This window comes from Erinaceus europaeus, chromosome 2 (genome assembly GCF_950295315.1).
Source record: "Erinaceus europaeus chromosome 2, mEriEur2.1, whole genome shotgun sequence".
Classification (NCBI taxonomy): Eukaryota; Metazoa; Chordata; class Mammalia; order Eulipotyphla; family Erinaceidae; genus Erinaceus; species Erinaceus europaeus.
The window spans coordinates 114,655,960-114,668,236 of NC_080163.1; the positions used below are offsets into that span (position 1 = coordinate 114,655,960).

General features: G+C 35.9%; 1 protein-coding gene across 1 annotated transcript in view; it reads left to right on the top strand.

Annotated features, from left to right (window-relative positions):
• CSMD1 (CUB and Sushi multiple domains 1) overlaps window positions 1–12,277 on the top strand; it is a 1,841,590-nt gene that overhangs the window by 365,162 nt on the left and 1,464,151 nt on the right. The window contains exon 2 of the mRNA XM_060184943.1: window positions 5,946–6,162. Coding sequence (XP_060040926.1) covers window positions 5,946–6,162 — 217 coding nt within the window. The remainder of the gene's footprint in view (window positions 1–5,945; window positions 6,163–12,277) is intronic.

A 12,277-nucleotide genomic window follows, 5' to 3' on the forward strand; every position in this document is an offset into this window, starting at 1 on the left:
TATAAAATATTTCATACTTTCAGATGACCTTCTTAATAATGTTGCTACCCTTTCTCTTGACCTCATGCTTTCTGTAGAAGTTAATCAAGAGGGGTGTGAGTGTGTGTGTGTGTGTGTGTGTGTGTGTGTTGATACTTAAGATCTATCTTGGAGGTAAGTTAACACTAAAACAGAACATAATACTGGGACTTTCTAATATACATTGCTGGTCTACAAATAATTCTCCACTGTTAAAATGAAAAAAAAAAAGATGAAGGGGAGTTAATTTATTGTGGAAGTACTTTAGAATAGAAAGCTTTTCTGGAGGAAAAGAATACTCACTGTTTGTGGGGACTTGGAACTCTCAAAAAGGAGTCCATGGAAATTTGATTTTACCCTCTTAGCACATGACTGAGTTGGTTGCATTGCTTCCCAATTATGCTTAAATTAACCTACTCTTTGTTAATTTACTTTTAAACTTCTCCTTCCTAAGGGAAACTAACTTTGCTACATTGATCCATGACCAGTACCTTGAGACTTATTTTCCTTTTCTCCCTCCAACTTCTCATGTATTAAAATAAGTGTAAAATAGTGTTATGTCAAATTTGGAGAACAACTCAATCCTACAGATCCAGAATACTGTGTTTCATCACTGGGAATTTCATTAAGAGATAAAAAGAAATATCTGACATGTAATGAAGAACATTGGTTCAGGAATCCAGAGAGAAAACAAGTTATCTTAATTGACATTGTATGCTTCTTTGAGATAAGTAGAATAGACTCTATAAGAACTTTTAATATGGATATATCAATTTGAAGTTTAAAGAGAAGACTGAAAGCTTGATGGTAGTCTTTTTCCAGAAAAAAAAAGATATCTATTTATAGAGAATCTGGTGAAATCCAGGTACTTTGAGAGAGTAAGACTTTAATTGAAAAGGTTTTTTTTTTTTTTTGCTTTAATTTGTTTAGTGGTGTAACCAAATTCACCATTCAAAAATCTATAGGAGGTTGGCAAATTTTCTCACTTGGTTAATATGCTGCTTTTCCATGTGTATGGTTGATGTTCGAGTCTTGCCTCTACACACTGAAGGAAGCTTTGATGCTGTGGTATCTATCTATTATCTATATATCGTTATAAATTTGATAAAGTCAATAATTAGTGACTGCAACATTTGTGTGATCTAAGGATCACATAGACAAGGCTTCTTGGAAAGAGGTGCCCATAATGGCATCTTCCAAAAAGCAAGTGTTTACAAACATGTAAAGGAAAACAGGACAGAGGCAGAAAAAGGTTAAATTAATCCATCCTTGTTAATTTTCTCTTAAAATTCTCACAAAATCAGAATGCTTTCTATTGACAGATCAGATGTGTCTTCATCCACTTAGACTATTCTAATACAACATCATAATTTTACTAGTTAATAAATAGCATAAATTTATTTCTTATATTTCCAAAAGCTGAGAAGCCTAAAATCAAGGGATCAACAAGTTGGTTGTTTGATGTTGGCCAATCCTTATTTATAGAAGGCCATCTTCTCCTTGTCCTCACCTCATAGAAGGGATGAGAGATAAGGGTACTCTTTGTTCTTTCTTATAAGAATGCTGATCCATTTCAAGAAGTTTGATATCTTATTCCCTAGTCATCTCCCAAAGTCCCCACTTCCCAATACCATCACCTTGTTGATTAGATTTCAATAAATGAATCAGGGGAGTGCTTAAATATCCAGTCTATTACAATAGTAGTAACTAAGCTGTCTGATAGCAGTAGCCATCAGTTTTCTTTAAGGCTTCTATCTCTTTTCAGCAATGTTTAATCTTTCAACTGTACACCTTTGCAAAATGGATGTCGTCCTTCTTCCCCCTCTAGGCAGACTAAGGCCAATCTCAGCCAAATGGCTTGTTCATTCATCAGTGTTCATGCTGGAATTGATTACTATTTTTGTTGTTTACTATAAAATTCAATTTTTCTTTCTTTTTTTCTTTATTCCCCTGTATGGTGCATGAACTTCTTCCAATCTGTCACTTCAGAGTGACGTTGAATGTCTTTATTACCATTAATACAACCATTTCTCAGCTGGTGAAAACATTTAAGTACTGGGATTAACCAAAGTGCCCTCCCCTGGGTGCCACAGCTAAAGAAACAACATTGACATCATAGCAATGTGGTTCCAGCTCTGACTCACTGCTTCCTTGCTGTGCCCTGAATTATGACCACCCTCTGAGAATGAAAAGGCAGAGATGCCAACACACAGAAAAGGACTGCATATGAAACAAACAAACAAACAAAAACTTACAATAAAGTCAGGAGTATTTAAAGATATTGGAACTGCAGACTACCAGTCTGCTCACAGGATGCAAAGGATGAAATTCCTTTTCTTAGAATTAGCATGACAGCAAAGGGGGCACTCTGAATGTCATAGATAATTACCTGGCTGGAATAAATGGTTAAAGTACCTTCCAGATATTTTCAGATAACTTCCACATGAATGTGAAGGTGGATTTAATGCGTATCACTGCCCACTTCTAAACTGTAATTCCTCTGTCTTTCAAGTATTGAGTGTTGAATGGGTGAAGTTATTCTAGGAACAGAGATATAAAGCAGATCGAATCCTAGATCTTATTTACATGACTGGTTCACATACTCTTAGGGAGACAAGAAAAAGAGTAAACCAATGGTCAAGTAGTGGCAAACCCAGTTGAACACACATTTTGATGAGCAAGAGCACAGGTTCAAACCCCTGGGTATCCACCTGCAGGTGGGAAACATCAAGAGAAGCAAAATGGGCTGCAAGAATATGTCTTCCTCTCTTTCTTTCTAAGTTCCCTCTCAATTTCTCTCTGCCCTATCAAAAAAATTTTAAAGGAAAAAAAAAAATGACCACTGAGGGTGATGGACTTTTGCAGGTACTGAGCCTCAGCAATAACCCTGGTGGCAATACAAAAAGAAAAAACAAAAACAAAAATAACATAAAAACAGCGAATGAAATGAAAGCACAGGGAAATACCATAGTATGGTACTGAGAACTGCTGGAAGGGGAGCTGATGGAAAGGTGAGTGTCTGGAAAGAGTCACTTGGTCTGTGACCTGCGGGAGGAGCTGTAGGGCATGAGAACATCAGTATAATAACATGTATTCTCTACTGCTCCTGGAATATGATTCATCCTGCAAAATGCACTGCACTAATTGAATCCAAGTGCAGCCTAAATTTTAGACCTTGGAGACAGTTTTAATATCTGATAATCTTCACCATGATGGGTCTGTAATAGTAGTTACTTTCCAGCTGATACTTTTTCTGTCCTGTTTTAGTTTTCTCTCCTTCAATTTATAATCGTCTTCAGGTCTTGATTTAGTGGAAAGCAAGAAAAGCCATATAAACTAGAAAAACACTTTTCTATAAAGACCTTTCAAAACTCCTACAGCTTGAAAGTTTCCTTATTACATTGCTATTGTCAGATTTAAATTTAGTGGAAAATAGCTTTTATACTAGTTCCTTGGTTTTAGATTCATAAATCCTTCCATTAAAATTTTTTGTGAAGATTTAGCTAACTCCCACAAGTATTATTTGGTAAGATTTGAGATCATTGAGAGATACTATTGGAAATTATTCTTAAGTATAAAATGCAGTTGGAAATAATTTTCTGTTTGCCGTTCAACAAATGCTTGGATAGTACTTGTATTCATCTACTTATACTGCATGCAACAATGTGCATGTACTTTGACCTCTCCAAAACTTACTTACTATTCATAGTCTTTGTGCACTGCTGATGGGAATATAAATTGGTCCAACCCCTGTGGAGAGCAGTCTGCAGAACTCTCAGAAGGCTAGAAGTAGACCTAACCTATGACCCTGCCAATTCATCTCCTGGGTATATATCCTAAGGAACCAAACATACCCATCCAAAAAGATCTATGTATATCTGTTCATAGCAGCACAATTTGTAATAGCCCACACCTGGAAGCAACCCAGCTGTCGAACAACAGATGAAAGGATAAGAAAGTTGTGGTATATATACACAATGGAATACTACTCAGCTATTAAAAATAGTGATTTCACCATTTTCAGCCCATCTTGGATGGAGATTGAATAAATCATGTTAAGTGAAATAAGTCAGAAACAGAAGGATGAATATGGGATGATCTGACTCCTAGGAAGAAGTTGAAAAACAGGATCAGAAGAGAAAACACTAATCAGAACTTGGACTGGAGTTAATGTATTGCACCAAAGTAAAAGACTGTGTGTGGTGGTGAGGGAGGGGCAGAGTTCAGGTCCTGGAACATGATGGCAGAGGACCTAGTGGGGATTGTATGTTATGCATGTCCAAACTATTCCATTTACTGATTACTGTAAAATGTTACCCCCCAATAAAGAAATTTTTAAAAAATCACATATAGTGTAGGTTGCTAAAGAGATGGCTAACTGGATAGTACACATGCCTTGCCCTCTCACATTTGAATCTCTCCTCTCTTTCTCTCTCTTGGTCTTTCTATCTCTCTATCCAAGTGAAAAATCAGCCCAAGAGTGTATTCTTGACTTTTCATCTCTACCAAAGTGAAGAGTAATCGTGTGATATATCTCAGTGTTAGAGAACAGAACTTGTAGACAAGTGGTCTGAGATTCAGTACCAGACTCCATATATACCAGAGCCAGAGCCAAGTGGTGGTGTGTTTTCTCTCTCTTGCTCATAAAAATAAATACATATTTTATTTTTTAAATAATCAAATGTATTAAGACCTATTGGATTGTAATAGATGAAGGTGGCATAAAACTCTAACACAATTTGTGGTTTGCTAGTGACACTTAAAGTTCAGATGCAGAGATGTGTGTGCATGGAGTAATCAAGAATAAGTCTGCCTTGGATGGTTTCAACATCTGAAACTTTTCATTTGTCTTTTCAATCCCCTGTGGTCATGTCAGGCATGCAAGGAGAGGTCAGTAAACAGAAGAATCTATACAATTGCAGTCACCAATGGAGTTGATACTGAAGCTTTTGTATTGAAAACTGTGTGAAAAGAAGTTGAAAACAAAGGGAATAGGATATTTGGGAGCAAAGCTAATGGGTGAAAAAAGCAGATTCCTAAAAAGAGAGGGGTTGAGGAGGTGGAAGTGAGGAATGTTGACTAAGGACTGGAAGACAGCTTTGAACCAACTCCAGATTTTCCAGATGCTTTCATTTCAGTAAAATACCCTTCCATGGATTCTGGGGCTGCAGTTTCTCAATGGATCCATCACAGGAAATGCTCTTGATGCCTGAGAATCACAAGAGATGCTCAAACTTGTGCCCACCAGGAAATTTTGAGGCTTTAGGCAGCCTGCACCCAGATCTGGGTAACATATTGGGATGTTACCTCATTGATGTCCTAATGGCTGCTAGATCTTTCTCCCAATTTCCAAGAGGAGTTCCCAAAAGTTTTTGTATATTGCTTTTAACCTTATTTTTGACAATCTCCTTCGTCTCTTTGTGTGGAAGAACAAACACTCTTGCAAGAGTGAACTTAATGTGCTCAATAAACCTTCTTGTCTCATTCCTACACACCCAAGTCCACATTCTTCACATCAACTAGCAGACAATTCTCAGACACCAATGAGATATCTATTCTTCATTTCTATTCTGATACTTCTATGCAAATAGAAGACTGTCAGTTTAGTTTATCACAACAAAGAAGTCATAGAAACAAATGTGTTCACCATGACATCATGTGGATAACGGCACCAAATTTGTTCCACAAATAGGGCAGTCTAACAATGTTTAAATTATATTTATAAATGACAAGAATATTTTCCATCAAGTTTCTTAGTTTCCCAAAAGTTGTTCTATATTTTATTCTTCATTTCTCAGTACTGGAGAATATTCTTACAACAGATCATTCTATATTTGTTCACGGTTGGTCATAAATTGCCATCATAGAGATCTCAGATTACAGGTTGCCAAAGTAATAATGTATTGTCTTTGTGTTTCCTTTCTTAGGTCAGACTTGTGGAGGCCTGGTGCAGGGTCCCAATGGCACCATAGAGAGTCCTGGGTTTCCCCATGGATACCCTAACTACGCCAATTGTACATGGATCATTATCACGGGGGAGCGAAACCGGATTCAGCTGTCCTTCCATACCTTCGCTCTTGAGGAAGACTTTGACATTTTATCAGTTTATGATGGACAGCTCCAACAAGGGAATTTGAAAGTGAGGTACGGTCTTGAATTTACTTTCCTATAATAAGCAGTGTTTTTGGATATGCTCAGATGCTGAAGCTTAATTTGAATCTAATTACCAGAAAAGAGTAATGACTATAAAGGCAAAGTCAAAATTGTAGGTCTATGCACATATTTTTTCAATACATTCAAATACCACCTCTTACTGAAAGCAGTTGTTAGCTTCATTTATAGATATCAAATTTTTCAAAAACTGTAAAGTAGTGCCGTCAAGGTAATTGAAGTAAAGTTAAAATTTCACCATTGTTTTTAAGCAACTGCGAAGTAACAGGGAAAAAGCAGAAAGATAAACGCCTAAGTACAATTCAGAGAACAGCAAAAGGAACCTTTGTGTTGTCAGAGAATAATCTCACAAGTAAAGGAACAAAGAAGTGGGTGGAATATGCACATTATAGATTACAGATTATTCTACTCTGGATGGTTTTTTATTTATAACATCATAATGTAATTTATTATCAATTAGTTTTTTTTCCTTTCAACCTGATTTTTTCCATAAAGAAATAAAAAAATTACCTAGAATAATTTTAACTTAAGCCTTCCATTTAACACAAGAAAAAAAATTATACCTGTATAGCTATATTCATGTATAAAAATTTTTCAGAGAGTAATGTCCCTTTAAAGAAGTTGGGTTTCATAACTAACCTGATGAATAAAACTTAATTATGTACATGTATGGAAAACAAGTCTTTATCCTCTGGCATTAAAATGTTGTACTAATTAAGCATTAACCTAGCTGAATATATGGAGATGTAGAAAAAAAGTGACATTAGGGAAAAGGAATTGTGAAGGATAGTAAATGAGTGGTATTGATGCAAATGTCAGCCTTAAAGCACGAAATTTATCAATTTCACTCCTGATTTTGTAGAATGAGAAAAATATCTAGCTATAAATTATAAAATTATAAAATTTTATGTGCACTTCAAATTAATAAGACTACTACTGCAGTTAATGTATTATATATATATACATATATAAATGCTATTAATGCATTTTTCAAATACTGGAGTTTCATTTTATGTACTTTCAAATATAAAACATCTTCAAGTGTGTTCTGGATCATCTACATCTGTATGTATTTGGAAGCATTTTTTTTCTTTTTGCCCTTTCACAAATAAATTCTCCTTTGTGAATTAGGTAAACTTGTCCCCTTTGGGTAATATTTTTGGTTTTACATTGAAATGTTTGATAAAATATCTACAAATACAGTCTTTCCCCATTTGATGAACTTTCTTATCCTTGCTTTTTATCTTCTACTTTCTAAGTATTTTCTATTTCTCATCCCAAATAACCAGTGTTTATAAAGGATATCAATATGTTGTAATAATAGAATTCCTTGTAATATAAGCTGTAAAGAGTTATGGCAGTACAATCTAGGAAGTCCATTTCATTCAAATATCAAGGCATGCAACAATTGTTAAAGTAAACTATTTCTCTTTAAAAATGATTAACTTGTGATCCAGGAGGTGGTGCAGTGATAAAGCTTTGGACTCTCAAGCATGATGTCCCAAGTTCAATCCCCTGTAGTACATGTGCCAGAGTGATGTCTGGCTCTTTCTCTCTCCTCCTATCTTTCTCATAAATAAATTAAAAAAAAAAAAACCTTAAAAATGATTAACTTGTTTTTTAAAAAATATTTTCACTTCCTATAATTCTATAACACAAATGAAGCCTGGGCTGGCCAAGTATCTCACTTGAATAGTGCTCTGCTCTGCCACATGTGCAACCCAGGTTTGAGCTTGGCCCCCACCTCATTTGAGGAAGCTATTGTGCTGTAGTCTTTTACTTAGTATATGTGAAAAAAAAAAAAAAAAGGAAACCTATCCTCAATGTTGATTTTATTAACTATGCATCTTGGAACAATTTATTATTATATGTAATTCTTTTATTTCATTTAGTTTATTTCCTTCCTCTCTTTCTTTCTTTCTTTCTTCCTTTCATTCTTTCTTTCTCTCTCTCTTCATCCAGGGTTATCACTGGGGCTTGGTCCCTGCACTGCTCCTGGTGGCCATTTTTTTTTCCATTTTACTGAATAGGACAAAGAAAAATTCAGAGGAGGAGGGACAGAGAGGAAGAAAGAAAGATAGATACCTGCAGACCTGCTTTTCTGCTTGTGAAGTTTCTCCCCTGAAGATGGGGAGCCTGGGGCTCGAACCCAAAATTCTTTAGCAGGTCATTGCACTTAGTACTTTGTGTGCTTAACAGGGTATATAACTGCCCTGCCCCCACTTCTAGTTCTTATCTTGCCATTTTATCACTTTCTATGTTAGCAACTATATATAGAATGGCATTTTTTTAAATTCTTGATATTAAAATAGGATCAGTAGTGTAAATATTAAGGTTGGAACCATGAGATTCACTGTATTCTATTTTGAAGTTCCAGTGAATAATATATAGATTGATATCTGTGACTGACAAGGTTTTATAAATATTGGTGAGTTGTATATATGACATCATGATTCTATTTCTTACTTAGTTAGATATTTTTATTAGAGAAAGCCAGGGATGCTGTTAAGAGAATACTTTTGGTTTCTATAAATAACTTGAATTCTTGCTTGTTTTTCATTTGAGGATGAGAACAAATATGTCATATTTTTGATTGTCTCTTATCTTTAGGGAGAGGAAAATGCTTTCATTTCTAGATTAGGATGTAAATTTTCTCCTATCCTATAACTAATAATGCCTTTGAGTGGACATTCAATATATGGATGGTCAATATGCTGAGGTCAACAGAGACAGTTCTAGGCTCTTAACAAAAACAGGCAAAACATATCTGAAACTGAACTGCACCAACATCTGCTAAATTTTATGGCTCTTTACTCACAAATAATTTTATTCAAATACTGAAAAAGAAGAATGCAGTTTTACTAGGGCAAACACTTGGGAAAGTTGCAAATTTCCAACACTAGTATTAGTTACACATGGCATTAATATCTAATTCCCCATTAACATGGGGAAAGTGACTAATACTATTTCTTTCTTCCATCCTGTATTAGAACAGTTATTTGAAAACAGTACTGAAATGGCCCAGAGCTAGACAGAGGAGAGGAAAATTCCCTTCAAAGGGGAGAAGCCTCTGGCATAGGGACTCAGTGGCAGATCCCTAAATAGTGTCATATGTGAGAGTGAATGTAGAGATGAGTTGAAGCTGGTGTAGGTTTTTGTCCTCTCCTGTAAACCCATCACATTCCTGTAACCAGGTGCATTTGTCACCCACATTCACCATGCTACATGCATGCTTTAGGCAATGAAATAAAAATAGCTTTATTTTCTAAGTTTCCTTTTTTGACAAATACCACTAGAAGCTCTTAGACAGACTCAGTAGTAACTAAATAAGTTTGAGTTGACTTGTTTTAACCTGTTTACAGTTAACTAGCATGAAAAAGGGTGTTCCCACTAGAGAGTAGAGGTTAGTTGGACCTAAATATTGACATTTATAAAGTTGTTCCCTCCTCCTAGGAAATTTTAATATGTACTTTGGATAAGAGCATCTTTAATTTTCCACAAAGTTCATACTAACAAAAATAATATAATTTTAGTAATTATACATTTGGAGGATACTGCAATTATTTAGAGGCTATAACCAGAACTATGGTTGTATTATGACAAACTGGTTTAAGCATATATTAGAATTCTGACTACCCCCAATGATGCCGTGGTGCTATTTTCTGCTCTAGCTAAAAAATTGATGGCTTATATCAATCTTGGCTATTTTGAAGGTAGGATGATGTAGTAACATGAACAGACAAGTCTTTTGAATAATCATAAATATATATGAAGAGAAAATATTCAAAAATCTACCAACTATTGGAATATTTCTCTTGCACTAATGGAGACATAAAAAAGCCATTTTAATTTTCAAAGGAATCAGAAAATATAAACAATTTTTCAGCGGTATCTCATTTTTGGAAAACAGAGATTATTTTTTTTTGCCTATGGTTATAAAACCTGAAAGTAGACACAAATTTATAAAATCCCTTGCTTTGTCTCAGGTCAAAGATTATATACTATTTATCCTCCTGGTTTGTTTCTCTCAAAATGATAACAAACCAGCTTCATCCATGTAATCGTAAAAGGATTTTCATCATTTCTTGTATTTGTGTATAATCCATTATGAATATATACCACAGCTTCCTTAACAACTCATCTGTTGTTGGACACTTGGGTGGTTTCCAAATTGTGATTATTACAAATAGTGCTGACATAAATATAGACATGTATGGATACCTTCAGGTAATTGTTTTGTATTATTTGGACAGATGTCTAGAAGAAGGATTTGTGTTTTCCCATGGAAGAAACAGAAATAGGGGGAGAGGGATAGAAACGCATGCAGCACTGCTCCACAGCTTAGAAAGCTTCCCCTGGGGAGTCGGGGTGTAGCGCAGTGGGTTAAGCGCAGGTGGCGCAAAGCACAAGGACCAGCATAAGGATCCTGGTTCGAACCCCAGCTCCCCACCTGCAGGGGAGTCGCTTCACAGGCTGTGAAGCAGGTCTGCAGGTGTCTATCTTTCTCTCCTCTCTGTCTTCCCCTCTGCTCCCCATTTCTCTCTGTCCTATCCAACAATGACAACAATAATAATAACTACAACAATAAAACAACAAGGGCAACAAAAGGGAATAAATAAATAAAATAAAAAATTAAAAAACAAAAAAAGAAAGAAAGCTTCCCCTGGGAGTGGGGCGGTAGCGCAGCGGATTAAGCGCAGGTGGCACTAAGCGTAAGGACCAGCATAAGGATCCTGGTTCGAGCCCCCAGCTCCCCACCTGCAGGGGAGTCACTTCACAGGTGGTGAAGCAGGTCTGCAGGTGTCTGTCTTTCTCTCCCCCTCTCTGTCTTCCCCTTCCTCTCTCCATTTCTCTCTGTCCTATCCAACAACAACAACATTAATAATAACTACAACAATAAAACAAAGGCAACAAAAGGAAATAAATAAAGAAAAAAGAAAAAGAAAGAAAGAAAGCTTCCCCCTTGCAGGTGGTGACCAGGAGTTTGAACAGGCATTTATTTCATATAATGTATGCACTCTATCAGATGTACCACCACCCTAGCCACTATAGCATTGTAGGTTCATGTTTATGTTTTAAGAAATCTTCAAGTTGTGTTCCACCACACAAGAGTTTATGTTTCTACTAACAATATAAAAGTGTCCATTCTCTCTGCTCATCAGCACTTGCTCTGTTCTTTTTGATGCAAATCATTCTCACAGGCATGACGTGATATCTCACTACTGTCTTGATTTGCATTTCTCTCCTATCAAGTGACTTCAGACATTCCCCCCATATTCCTCACGGCCATCTGTCTTCTTTCTTCTATGGTGATGAGTCTGTTCAGAACGCTCCCCTCCTTACAATTTTTAATATTTTTGTTGTTGCTGCTGACTTGTGTGAGTGATTTATAAAATTCTGTTGTTAGTTCTTTGTCTGAAATATGGTGTATAAATGTATGGCTAGTTTTATGTCTTTGGAAGACAAAGACTAGAAGGAATTATTGCATGTATATGTGCATGTTTGCATATAGACACATTTTATATATGTAAATTTGCACTGTAAAAAATAAAAACTACTTTTGTGCTGGACTTTACAAAAGCCACAGGTTTATTATGTACATAAAAGCCCTGGTAGCAACATAAACAAAGAGGGAAAGGCCAGTCAGCCATGTGGCATGGGACACAGTCCTGAAGCATTGTTCACCAACATTCACCAACAACACATTGGGATTCCAAGAGAAATGGCATCCCTCAAGTCCTGGGACAAAAGACAGAAAGGGCAATAGTCTAATAGGGTAAAAGTCAGAAGAGGGAAAGTCTCAACTTCCACCAGAGGCTTGCTTAAGTAGTGTCTCATGCCCATAATCCCTTGAGAATTTATGTCCTATGCTATAGATTAGGATGTCAGTCACATGCAAATTACATACATGGGCCATAATTATTCTTGTTTACAGAGTTCCCAACATATTTGTATGCATGCTTTATTGGTGTGTGTTTTATCTGTCTTGGAATTATTTTATAACCAACTGTAATCGCCCTGTCTCTATTTCTCTATCTCAATGGTTTTTCCTTTCTATCTCAAGGTCTACTTCTCTCTATATTCTTTT